We start from the raw sequence: 12,926 nt of genomic DNA, 5'->3' as shown, positions 1-12,926 counted from the left end.
TCGATCACATTTTCACTCATAGCATTTAGTAACATATGACGTTACATTCAAACACAACGTTTGACACAAAACAAATGGCAATCACTGTCCTTTTTAATTTTCAGCTCACAGATCCACTGTGTGCCTATTTGGACACACACACACACACAAATAAAAACACCTCTTGCTGACAAACAGTGCTACAATGCTCGCGACTCCAAGCATTGTAGTGTCTCGGCCCTCGTGCCTGTGCTGGGGCGGTGTGTGTACACGAAGGCCGCATGCTGACGACGCTTCTCTTCTGCCTGCCCCCAAACTGCAGGTGAGGCGGCTCAGTGCTCGACCGCATTTGTCCACGATGTGTCCGACTTCGTCCTCCCCGGACCGATCCGCCGCCTCTTCCCCTCAAGCGTCCCAGCTGTGATGACTGCCTTCTGTCATCTGGATGTAAGAGCTGATGGCCTCCCTCAGCCCCTCGCTCACCAGAGAGTTGTCCGACTCCGACCTCTTCCTCTTGAAGATCACCGACCTGGGGGACACACCAGAGGATTATAGAGGCTGCACTGTTGTGCTTCGAGTAGACTTTTTCTCCCCCCCACAATGTCTCTACACTCGTACGTTCGCAGACACCCAGGACCTGGAAGATACCCAGTGCAACTACAGTCCTATCTGATCTGTTGGGGTATTTTGTCGGTATTGTATAAACACTCTTCTCACTCAGTTTACTCAACACTGGAACACAATTTATCGTAGACTCAAATCAACGTCTCTGTGACACAGAGTCAACCAAAACGGAGAATGACAATCGTCACTAGTACAGGATGTATATATGATTTTAACCAGCAGGCCAGGAGGAGCTCTCACAAATACTCCAAACCAAAATAACAGACATGGACATGTGGTTGTCATTATTAGAAGAGAAGCAAAGCTGGAGAGAGTCTGCCACACCTGCTGATGTCCTTCCAGTTGATGGTGGGCCTCCTGATAGTTGTGGGTATCGGCCTGTCCTCTGTAGCGTTTTCTGAACCCAGGATGAAGCAAGGCGCTGTGAGCCGGCACGACAGTCCATCTGCTGACTCTGTAAAAGGAGGTTGTTGTTTTGTGGTTTTTTTTTTACGTTTGAGCTCTTTTGGGACAGTGAGGGGTTGAGGTGAGGAAACGACTTTTGACATCCTCGGTACAGACCTGAATAGTGTTCTACCAGGTGATGCAGGGAGGGGAAGGTGAGTCCCGGAGATATGTAGACCCAGCCGTTTTGGAGCTGCGAGATGCGGTAGTGCTTCACGCCGTCTAGGCACGAGGAGTTGGTTTTCCTCAGGACGGACAGCGAATAGCAGTCTACAGAGAAGAACAGCACCCAAATGCAACAGATGAAACTTAATGATTTCTGACCACTACAAGTCATTTTTCTAAGGCAGATGAAGCCTTTCCAGTAAAACAAACTCATTACATTGTACCGTCACGGAGTTCAATACTACAAGTGGAAAGTAAGAAAGAGAGAAAGAAGCCTCTAACCTCTGTCTGTCTCCGACTCTCGGATCAAGAAGGCTCCACTCTGGTTGTTGGGCTGCAGGAGCAGCTCCACGGCTTTGTACCTGCTGATGTCCGTGAACAGCCACCTGAACAGAGGGAAGACGCAGGCTACGTTTAGACTCGCGTGACAATGAGACAAAAACGGGATACCTGGCTGTTGTTTGTAGGTTTCGGAAAATCCACTGGAAACAATATCAGAGCGTGCATTCCCCAACCGGAGGAGGACTGATACCACAGGGGGCAGAGGCTGATGTCACATCGCTCGAGAGAGAGAGACAGCAGAGGGCTCGTCTCCACGAAGTTTACCTACACAGAGACTCCCCCCACTCGTCAGGGAACCCCCCGCCTTTCATTTCACTAACGCATAACTCCTCTGGTTTCTCTCTCACACACGCACGCACGCACGCACGCACGCACGCACAGAGTACTGAGTCGGTCGTCTACGCACATGTCTCTGTGACTAATACATACCTGTGTGTCACCTTGGCGGTGTAGTTGGTGGGAATGTAGTTCTCACAGCCCGTGGTCGTGGATCTCACCATCAAGAAATCACCATCGCTGTTGCAGAAAGAAAGCAGTCATGACTTCTGCCTAAATGAAAGAACTGGGGCGGAGGTTAAACACGAGGCGCTTCATCACATACTCTGTAATGATGGTGAGCCTTTCCCCAATGCACATGGTCGATTCAGAGTGACCAAAGGACGGGTAGTTGTGGAGGGATACGATCATGCTTTCCTGAGGGGCTGCAGAGGAAAAGAGGGAGATTAACATAATAAACCCAGTTCGATTTGTTTGCATTTTTCTCGTTTTTCATTTTCTGTGTGATGATGTCTCGGGGGTTGAACCTACCTTGCGATGACGGTTCGGGTGGATTTTCAAGGGTCGGCCGGTTGGATCGATACTTGATGGGGCAGGTGCCCATGTTCTCTGGCTTTCTTGCGGACTGAAAATGGCCCTTGTGGCTGAGGAAGAGAGAGACAAAGAAATAAGGGGGGGAGACAGGGACCTTAATTAAAAAATGCCATGTCTTAAAAAGTCTTCAATAAAACGTTCATAATCAAATTAGTCCCCTAGTTATCACATCACGATCAGCGAGAAGGCTTTCAAGCATTGCACACTACAGTGTTATGTCAGAATGACCGAGATGATACAGGAAGGCACTTCACCACAACAAGAGGCACTGATATCCTGTGTTAACTTTCCATACAACATGATCTTGAGCAACAAAGTCTACTTATGCTGCATGAGAAAAGATATATAAATATAATAGAAAGAAGAGATTTTTACTCTCAGGCTGCTTTACTGCTTCTTTTTGGTTTGTGACGGTAGCAGCAAATTAAGACAATATCTTGAATAATCCAAAAAAAAAAAAAACAGTTTAAAAGCAGCCGAGTCCTCCATGCATCTGTAGTGCATTATCATTATTCAGTGAAAATAGTTGACATTTCATACGACACAAGTGATGAGGCAGACATTTGCTTCTATTATGGAGGGGGGGAAAAGTCAGGGGGAAACAATTTGTAAGAAAACTTCCTTCAAGAGAAGGACCCTCCATCAGAGCGGGTAACAAACTCACCTCCTTCGATGTCTGGGTCCAAAAATTGTGTGCGGAAAAAACAACAACAAATGATTGGAAAATCTGTCTGTGGGATTCTTCTCCAGAGCGGCTCGTGCCTTCGGGGCTTCTGTTGACGAAGCGCGTCTGTCGGCCCGAGGGGTCGGGGCTTCCTGCGCGCCCTCTATGTACCGACGCGCGTCGCTTCCTGTGACGCGCGAGCAGCTCCGCGTTGGGACTCGGAGCTGCTCGCTTGTCTCCATAGAACCAAGCGCGCGTGTGCGCGATCAGCCGCGTGTCCGCGTGCGCGGTGCGCAGTGTGGCGGCGCGCAGCAGTGGCGGCTTGCGCAAGCCGGCCACAGCTACGTTTAGATTCCGCAGCTGATCGGCGGAGAGCTTTGACCACGTCCCCCCCCCCTGCCGAAGAGGCACGGCGAGGCGAGCGCCTCTCTGCCCGCTCCTGCGCCGATTTATTGCGCAGTCGCAGGTGCCTCCCTCACGCCGGCGCCAAGCTGCTGCGAAGCCATCTGGCCGACAACAGCGGCGATCATCTGGGTGCGGACAAAGTCATGGGACGCACGCGATCATGTGTGTTCACCAGGGATGGGGGCAATGCTTTTTTCCAGTGACAAGGCGTCACAAGGAAAGATGTTCATGCTCGCAGACGCTGACAAGATTTTTTTTTTTGCTTGGAAGTCTCCTCTCCTTCTCGCCCTTCATTGGGACGCGGTGTCTCTCTTCAGGCGCAAAAGAGCAACAGTGGATGGAAACACTGAGAGAACCTTCACCTCAGCAGATCAGATTTCTGCTGAATCACTATGTATGAGGAACTCAATTCATTTCATATCTTTTTCAAATGGTTTTCTCATCAATTTTTCTGACACTACACATCTTCCAATTCATTACCATGATACTCACCTCCACATCAGGCCTGGTTAAAAAGGTTCCACTTGGACAGATTATTGTCTGAAACTATTCAGATTTCCGTGCACACAGGTTGGAAACCTTATATACCGTGATCCAATAATAGAGTAACGCTGTTATCATGTCCAGCCTTGTATTTAAAATACTTTTAGACTTCATTTATATTTGATAACAGTTGAGGAGAACTCCGCATGATAAGAGAAGCCTCAGTGGGCGGCGGAACACTCAGATTTAATGCAGTTTCCCATGTTCTGTACATCTTTTCAGTTTTAAAACAATCTCTTCATCTCATCAGCGGAGCGGTGTTGTTCTTTTGGCGTGCTAAATATAGACCCACTCATCTGTGACAACAACAGCCATCACTGGGTGAGGAAATAAGTGTGTGGTTGGAAAGGAACACACCACTGTCACCTCATTTTTCCACTAAGCACATGCTGCACCGACACACATCGTACTCTCTCTTTCTTCGCCTTTCACATCCACATCTTAGAATTGAAGGCATTCCGTTGATAATCAAGCACACCAGACATGTTATCATGTTGTAGCTTTATTCAGTTGAAATATAAATGAGTTGACTCAGCAGACAGTGAGATGTGCGACCGGGCCGCTCGGTGAAGGAACTCGTACTGTTCGCACATCAGACCCCACTTGTTAAAAGGTTGTTAAAACATCGCTATAATCTACGCAACTGAACAAAAACATCAAAACACAAATCAGAAAGAAAAATGAGACTTACAAAAAGAATGAACCGGTGTGAAGTGACAGGGACAGGGACTTTTCCTCAACATTGAATGTTCTGTTGGGTCTAAAAGCAAAGCTTTGACTTGCTTTTACTTCGTGTGCTTACACTAAGCTCTGCTTCCTTCACGTATCCCCCACATCACTTGGTGTGGCATCATTTTGAATATAGAGCAATCCTGTCTCAGCAGCTACTGTAGCTTTAGTGATCCCTCTACATAGATCAATGTAGCAGCTCAATATTAAAAAGTGTAGTACCTTGTAATTAAATGGAAAAGAAATAAAGTACAAAGTTACTTTGTACACACAGAGGATTGCTACAGTACGTGTGTGTGTGTGGAAACATACACAGAGCAATGTGTGGGGGGAAAAAATAAATACAGGAGGGTGACGATGGACAGTTGAGTCTACAAAGTGGTTTGACCATTTGTATATACAACACATCTGAATGTAGTTGTGGTTTCTGGTAAGAATGTGACTTTGACAGTGTATTCAATATAATATTTAATATTATGCATCTGTTAATATATTTATTACACCTGCTTTTCTAATAACGTAGTTCATTACAGATCCTCCTAGTGCTGAACTGCTTAGGAGAGGAATGAGAGAGAGAGACAGAGAGAGAGAGGGAGGGAGGGGGGGGGGGCCACATAAGTTACTATGGGATGGTGCAGGGGGTTGGGGGAGGGGTGGGGTTTAGCAGGACACCTCCATGGTCTGGGGTCTGGACTGGCTGTCCAGGCCCCCGGTGGCACTGCCCTCCAGCAGGCTGTTGAGGTTGTTGCGACTGCGACTGCTGTCCATGGAAGTGATGCTGGAGGAGGAGGCGGTGCGCGAGCGAGCCAGACGCGTCATCCCCACTGTCGGCACTGGAACAGAGACACGCACATTAATATGCCACTCACACGGCACACAGACTCGCACTCACAGCTGACGACAGCCACACGAAAAGTGCTTACCATGCAAACAACTCTCAAATATGGGGACTATTCAAATAAAAAAAAAAACGTAACAAAAATAAATAAACTGAATGTATCTATTGTAGTAAAATGAAAGCAGTTACAAAAGCAAAATAAAAAATGTGCAATCCAACTCAATTGATGGGAAGCAAAACCAGCAGGTCATGCAAGAAAATAGGACACTGAGGACAGACTCCATGCTACCGGGAGAAACTAAACTCCTACAGGGAGATGAATGTGTGTCAAAGTATGCATAACAATCTCACTATGTGTTATTCTCAGTGCGTCCGCCACACTGAGTTGCTGTTTTAATTCCCATGTAAACCTACTCTCTGGAGAGTTTGTGCATACATTGACATTCATCCACTGCAGAGTTACGAGGCCACTGGGTTCATAGCCTTCTAGTCTGGCAGCCGCTTAAGAACCCGATACCTGATTCGTTGCTCAGGTGACTGAGGAGAACGTAGGGAACTGTAAGCAGCGATTAGAGAAGGAAAGGAAGAGGGAGAAAAGGGAGAAATGTTGAAAAGGGTAGTTCTTACATTGCTTTATCCCACCTCAGTGTTTTTCCGAATCGAACTGAGGCTCCGTCACGGCAACAAATTACGGTTCGTGTGCAAACTAGAAGCTTCATTTCTTTCCCTTTCCTATTTCACACTGTGCCAATGTGTTAATGAGGGAGAAACAGCTTTTAGACACATGCTGAGGTGTTAAGATTTATTTTCCACACTTCATCTGTGCTTAAAAAAAAACACCCTCTTTTTAATCTGTTTTAATCCTGCAGTGGCATTTAGTCGACAGTGGGAATCGACAGTGGCATTTGACAGACTAGCTACGCCCCAGAGTGCCGCCCACTGTGAAGGGTTCGGGATTGGGAAAGAGCAAACGCTAGAATCAGCATTACGGTAACACACAGAGAGACATACACACACACACACACAGGAGTCATATCTGTGTGGCCAGAGCAAGAAGAACTTTATTGGTGACTTCATCCATCCATAGATCAGAGACTGTTTGGTGCACTGCAAGTCAGTGTGCTCTGACAGAATTCTGTTTGATTTCTTCATTGCAGATGAATGACTACAAAAACCTGATGGTCTGTTTAAGTATGCACTGTAAGTCTCTTTAGACAGACACCGCATACACTAAACAGTTCTGGATAGAAAAGAATAGCACAACAGCAAAAAGGGAAGAAAAAAAGAAGCAGTAGTTTTTAACGCCAACTCTAAGCTGAACAGAACACATATTGCTGTTCAGCCTGTCTCGAGTTACTACTGTCATTTCAGTCGTGCTAGAAGTACATACACCTCACCTACTGAGGGTTGTGGTGGGTGCCACACACTGCAAAGAGCAGAGAACATGGCGTTAGCATCCACCCAGAGCAGCGCGGGCTGCCTCTCCGTGACCAGGCTGACAATAAACGGCGCCTTTTCATGCACTGATGGCTACGGTCCAAAATCCATCAGCAGGGTTGTTAGGCAACAGACTGCGGTGAGAACAATCATCAGCGAGTAACTTTTGTCATTGCACTCACGTCAACAGGAAGCTCGGTGAACAACACAAGGCAAACCTTGACCACAAACGCGTCAGCACAAAGAGGTATTAGTCTGCGAACAACTGTTGGACATTGACAATTGGACACAGCTCGGTTAAACCAGTTTCAGCAAACATTAAGATGTTTCCACTTGTGTGGAGTCAGAGATGTTGAGCATGTTGTTGTTAACTTACTGTAGCCCATGCCCTGGACAAAGTACTTGAAGGCCTCGGCAAGTTTCCCTGGCTGTGAAAAGGTAAAGGATACAAATTAGATGTTGATTTAGAGAAGAAAACTGCAAGAGGACTTGTTGTGTCAAAATAAAAAATAACAACCCACCTGCACAACCTGGGGCAAGCCTCCACAATCAGCCATCTGAAAGAACATTATAAGTCCCATTAATAAATCTTTTGTACGACCGCAAACCGAATGCTGCAGATTTTGTGCATAATAAAACATTCACCTTTAGCAGAGTGGTCTTGGTTGGATTTAACCTTGAATTGCACTCCACCTTTAAACATCAATGAGAGGTTACTACTTAGAAAACAGAAATAACAGCATCTCTTTTTTTTGCTGTAACGAATTCTTCGGCGAGCCTTTTGGCGGGTTAACTCACCACAGCCTCCACAGCAGGCGACGTGTCACCGACCACCAACAGTGCAGGGCACCTGCAATAGAAACAGATGAGTGTGTAAAACACCACATTCTCAAAACACGTTGTTTGAATTTGGAGTCAAATGTGTGTTTGTGTCATCTGAGTCTTAAAAACCTACGTTAGTGTGTTGACCGTGTCCTCATTCAGACCTACAATTGGCCTCTCGATCTCCAGGTCACGACGGCTGGTGCAGGGAGACAATCGGTGATTAGTTAGTGGAGCTGAGACTGATTGATTGATTGAATGATTTTATATTATACCCTTATTGTTTACATTTTTGTGATACATTGCTTTTTGCTATGTATTCAGTTCTAGCTCGACAGTGGCAGAAACACTTACGTGCCTCAGCTGTAGCCATAAATGTAATCAAGAACACAAATTCATACATACATTTCCTAAGTATGTGCAGTATCTTACTATTGGTAGGAGCCACAGAAGAGGGCCAGGTTGTCCTGGTTGATGTCTTGGGCGATGTGGAGACGATAGGTCTGGATCAGCTCCTGGTTGTCTGTCAGCTCATCCTGGTGAACAGAAACAATGTTAATATGATCCAAACAGAAAATCTTCATCCTACTTAAGTAATGTGGTGACTGGTTTGGTACAGCAGTAGCAATAAAGAAGAGCTAGACTCCATACTGTATATAAAGTGCATGTGAGTAGCATGCATTGCATGTGCGAGGTCCTGTTGGCATTAATCATCCAGACAAGCTGTGGGATCTGTGTGAACAGCGTGCTCAGCCTCAGCACCATCAGTTATTTTACCCAGTCGGTGATCTACTTGGCACAATCTAGCACTCTCTATATCCAGGAGGATGGAAATAGAATCATTATTAAATGTCTCTTATGAGAGTGAAGTATCCAGGGAAATAAGGAAAAACAGGGCCACCTGAGGTTTGGTTCCCGTTTAATAACGTGAATGAAAAAGGTCAACGGCAGCAAGGCACGGCGCGCGGTGAGTAATACTGCGCTGAAAGGGAGACTCACAGTGCTGAAGTGGTGAGACATGATGATGTCCACCAGGTTACTGGTCCATCCAGTCAGCTGCACACAAGGAGGAAGAGACGGTTCATGTTAAAACAAACAAGAGCTGACATTTTTTAATTGTACAGGAAACTTATGGCTATGGCAATATGACTATTAGCCGTGTTTAAATGTATGGATTGACAGATACAGTATAATGATAAATTTTGAAGGAGGCAAAAACACAGGGATGTTATTTTAAACATTTCGAAACTGTGACAAACGGGATGTCTTGGTGAATAAGTGGTAGGGACACACAATATCATGAATTCAAAGTCCCTGGATTCACTTTCAGCTGGGGACCTTTGTTGCATTTTATCTCCCTCTCTCTCTTGCTTTGTCTCATTCTAACTGTCATTACCCAATAAAAAGCACCGCAACAACTAATTTTCTTAAAGAGAAATTGTGATTTTTTTTTCTTGAATGTTGTTAGATTGAGCCAAACAAGTATCAGTAGAGTAGAAGCAGTGTGGCGTTTTAAATGTGCATGAGACAGAAGCCCCTCCTCTGCTCCATGAATGTGTGTGACACTAACACGGTAAAGAATGTTTCTCCCTGAACAACCTTGCACAGTGCGAACAACACCGTATACAAGCGCTATAATAAAAGAAGTACAGTACGGCATTGTGAGCCATCGTGCACTAGACCTGAGGCTAATTAATCCACTCAAAACGAAGCTAATCCAAAATGAGTGCACACAAAAAGACTCTATATGCTGTTCTGACAAGTTTGTTCTGTCGAAGCTGAAGCTTGGTTTTGATTAACTCTGGCGTGTTCTCAACTCAAAAGCAGCAGGTATAATCAAAATCAACCCAGGATTAGAGCCCCTGCCTGTGTCTTTGATTAATTACAGAATAAAGTATAAAGGATCTTGCGCCCCCAAAAATGTTCTCTTTAAAAAAAAAACAACTTCATCATAAAAACATAATTTTAATTAAGTATACCATGGCTTGGTATCGGAATTAATGAGTCTAAAACTAGTGATTTACTTCTTGCTTCAAAAGAATAGATTCCAATTGAATGTTGGGTATAAATAACCCCGAAAATATTGAGGCTAAATTTATATGGTTAAGATGGAGAGCTAAACAAAAAAGATGAACTGCAACATTCATAAATAACAACCTGACAAAAAGGCTGGAAACTAAACTGAAACGGCAGATGAATTATTCAAGTAATAGCTCTGTGGTGTAGGATGCACTGAGGACGTTCTAGGTTCATAATGCGCCAGTGATACAGACCTTTGACGCCGCCCAGTCAATCCATCCTTCCGCACAAGGGTCAACATTAATCAGAACCAATCCCTCCACCAGAGTGGGGTTGTTCAGCTGGGGAGGGAAGAACACGTATCAGCTTCGACAACAGACGACTTAAGAGGAGACTTAACAATATGATTTTCTTTTTTTATGACAAATGTGAAAGTGTTATGTTGGTGGTGTTTTGTTTTTAGAGTGCTTACAGTTTTCATTCTAGTCTACATGTACAGTACTGTTTAGGTTAAGGAAGCGGATCAACCACTGCAGTGTTCTGCAATATGACTAAAAAGCAAAGTGTGTCTGTTCAATTGAATACACGAAACAATAAATATGGAATAAATACCGGGCATCTAAAATTAAAGGGTGTGGTTTTGAGGTTGCCGGAAGACAGAGAGAGAATGTGTGCGGATATCTAAGATCGATGCCGTCCAATGCCGGAGGAGGAGCACTGCGGATGCCGCTTTCAACGCGCTGCAAATGTAATGCAGCACCGACTGCTATAAACCTATCAAGGGTAAACGCATTATGTTTCAAGCCGGGTTCAAGCAAATGCATTTCAGAATAAATTTTCTTTCATTAATTGTAAACAAGAGCAGACTCTCGACAGAGAGCCCAGTCTTCCAAATCCTATTCACAGCACCTTCCCTGTTTTTTTTTTCTAACCGACTATCCTTTCTCTTCATTATTCATCCTGCAGTGCTCCCTCGCTCCTCCCTGTCATTTCCAGCTCCTTCTGCTTGATTGTATACAGATTGTGCTTATTTTAGCTCCACTGTTTTGAGAGTGGAAAAGAGACAAAAGCAACCTGAAAAGGAGAGAATCGCCAAGGTGATTCATCGACTGGGGAATGGCGAGTGTATGCAGCAGACTGTATAGCAACTCCATGCCCTGTGTGGGTTTGATGCTATGCTTTAACGTTCAGTGTAACAAGCTGTGCGGCATGAAAACCTTTGGTTATTACAGTCAGGACAAAGAGGAGGACAAAAAAAGAAGACTCGCACAGGAAACGGAAAACGGAAAACGGAAAAGAATAGAAAAATAAAGGAGGTGGCACTCCGGTGTGGACTCACCGCAAAGCGGCTGAGGACGTACGCTCCTGCTCCCACGCCAATGGCGATCACGCTGTTGACCCTGCAGGGAAACCAGCAGTTACCAGGGGACCGGGGGTGAAAAGTCAATCTATGCACGTTATCATTGATCAGCGATCACAAGGCGGAGGCACTCACTTCAGCTGAGTCATCACAGAGGGAAGCATTTCAGCCAACTCATCCATGGTTGGGTAGCGATAACTGGAGACACATGAAACACAACATGAGTCTGTGAGTAGTTCTTACAGGCTCAATTCTCTAGTTTGAATAAATCAAGAGAGATTAGATTGTTTGTTAATCCGAAAGCTCAACCACTTTTCGATTTGGACTAATTGGTCAGATAATTAAAGGGCTTCCATTAACAAATGAACCACCGACTCACTTCACATTCTAACTGAAATAAATTGATTGCAGCTCGTCTACCAAGCACTGAAATAAATGAGTTCTGATCCATCAGAGAACAGACACCCACCCAGTGGGGAAGGGGGGTGCACCTTCCTGCTGGCCGGGCGCATCCACGTGAACCACCGCAAAGTGCTGCGTGATCTCCTGCATGTCCTCGTAGTTGAACAGGGTATTGAAGCACGACTTGTCTAGAGAGGTGCAGATACAAGACAAGAGTTCAGGAGTTGAAACAGTCGAGTTGGAAACAAAAACCAGTGTGACAACACCGAGGTGACATTGTTATGTGCATCGGTGGGGTCCGTTATTGGCTGACTCACGGTTGAGCCCGATGTCGTGATAGGTGAGGATGACGGGTCTGTTGCCCTTGGGAACGCCTCTCATCGTCACATGGAGAACGCCATGGGGAGTCTCGATATCATGCTCCTGCAGCCACAGAGGAGAGAAGAGCAAAGAGTTAAACTATATATAATAAGGATAAGAAAGACAACAAAAACAAATCTGTCCGTGTACCTTTAGATATAGCTTTCATACCCAGAACCAAAATAATCATCAGATTAAAAGTATCTTATGTTAAATTCTGTTCTAATTTATTTTTTTAAGTCTAATTGTGCTTTGTTGGTTAATTGTTGGTAAATTGTCTGCTGGACAGAAAAAATAAATGTTCTGTGTTGTATAAATATTTATTTTTTCCCCTTGAAAATCAAGACAAAAAGAGAAAAGCACATTAAGGCAACGTAATTATGCAATGGTGAAAAAACTGGCAAAATAAATGAAAAATTCGACAAGTGTTTCATTGTTTTCGGTTGCCGTGCATCCCTAATTTGGGTGCATTACATATTCCTCCACTACAGTAACCCAGCCCAGACTCAGAAAACCACCAAATGCAAAAATAAAGTTGCAGAATGAACTCATTTGTCCAGGTCTAATGCAATGGAGAAACTCAGTGTGTTTTGAAACACCAGCAGTGTTCAATAGGATCATGGAAGCATAAGCCACGAGCATCATCTCAGCCAAGCACAAAGAAAGTAATTAAGGGAGTCAATCCACGTCTTCCCCAATTGTAAATCTAATAATTCAGCTAAAACGAGCAGTTTATACCATATAGGAATGCATTTTCAAAGAAAAGAAAAAAAGGTGGCAAGATAATGTACAACCTACATCACGGCTACCACAGAGCTTGAACACAGAAGGAATGATGTTTTTATTCACAAAAATCAAACGCAAGAGAAACATGTTGCCTCAATTAAACAACCACGAACCGACACAACATTGGGGTATTACAT

At 44.7% G+C, this 12,926-nt stretch overlaps 2 protein-coding genes across 5 annotated transcripts in view; both read right to left on the bottom strand.

The window, feature by feature from the left end:
• Window positions 1-75: 75 nt before the first annotated feature.
• On the bottom strand, window positions 76-3,491 carry LOC118308745 (src-like-adapter 2). Its single transcript, XM_035630035.2, has 8 exons — window positions 3,089-3,491; window positions 2,362-2,474; window positions 2,156-2,255; window positions 1,984-2,070; window positions 1,495-1,598; window positions 1,165-1,317; window positions 928-1,057; window positions 76-508 (listed from the first exon to the last, which is right to left on the bottom strand). Exons 1-8 carry the CDS (start codon window positions 3,328-3,330, stop codon window positions 385-387), a joined length of 1,053 nt encoding a protein of 350 aa, XP_035485928.2. The 5' UTR covers window positions 3,331-3,491; the 3' UTR covers window positions 76-384.
• Window positions 3,492-4,525: 1,034 nt separating this feature from the next.
• The window catches only part of ndrg3a (ndrg family member 3a), a 34,313-nt gene continuing 25,912 nt past the window's right edge, over window positions 4,526-12,926 (bottom strand). For 2 of the 4 annotated variants that reach the window (XM_047332923.1, XM_047332924.1), the window contains 14 exons: window positions 11,961-12,066; window positions 11,711-11,831; window positions 11,377-11,439; window positions 11,221-11,281; window positions 10,136-10,222; window positions 8,862-8,918; window positions 8,295-8,398; window positions 7,996-8,061; window positions 7,839-7,890; window positions 7,686-7,733; window positions 7,562-7,597; window positions 7,417-7,468; window positions 6,121-6,159; window positions 4,526-5,598 (listed from right to left, as the gene is read on the bottom strand). In XM_047332923.1, the coding sequence (XP_047188879.1) occupies window positions 5,426-5,598; window positions 6,121-6,159; window positions 7,417-7,468; window positions 7,562-7,597; window positions 7,686-7,733; window positions 7,839-7,890; window positions 7,996-8,061; window positions 8,295-8,398; window positions 8,862-8,918; window positions 10,136-10,222; window positions 11,221-11,281; window positions 11,377-11,439; window positions 11,711-11,831; window positions 11,961-12,066 (1,065 nt within the window). In that variant the 3' untranslated portion in view covers window positions 4,526-5,425. Of the gene's footprint in view, window positions 5,599-6,120; window positions 6,160-7,000; window positions 7,030-7,416; window positions 7,469-7,561; window positions 7,598-7,685; window positions 7,734-7,838; window positions 7,891-7,995; window positions 8,062-8,294; window positions 8,399-8,861; window positions 8,919-10,135; window positions 10,223-11,220; window positions 11,282-11,376; window positions 11,440-11,710; window positions 11,832-11,960; window positions 12,067-12,926 lie in introns of all 4 variants that reach the window. The other 2 variants (XM_047332925.1, XM_035630034.2) reach the window with 2 other exon arrangements.

The sequence above is a fragment of the Scophthalmus maximus genome, chromosome 6 (assembly GCF_022379125.1).
Source record: "Scophthalmus maximus strain ysfricsl-2021 chromosome 6, ASM2237912v1, whole genome shotgun sequence".
Classification (NCBI taxonomy): domain Eukaryota; kingdom Metazoa; phylum Chordata; class Actinopteri; order Pleuronectiformes; family Scophthalmidae; genus Scophthalmus; species Scophthalmus maximus.
This window is presented reverse-complemented; position numbering and strand designations above follow the sequence as displayed.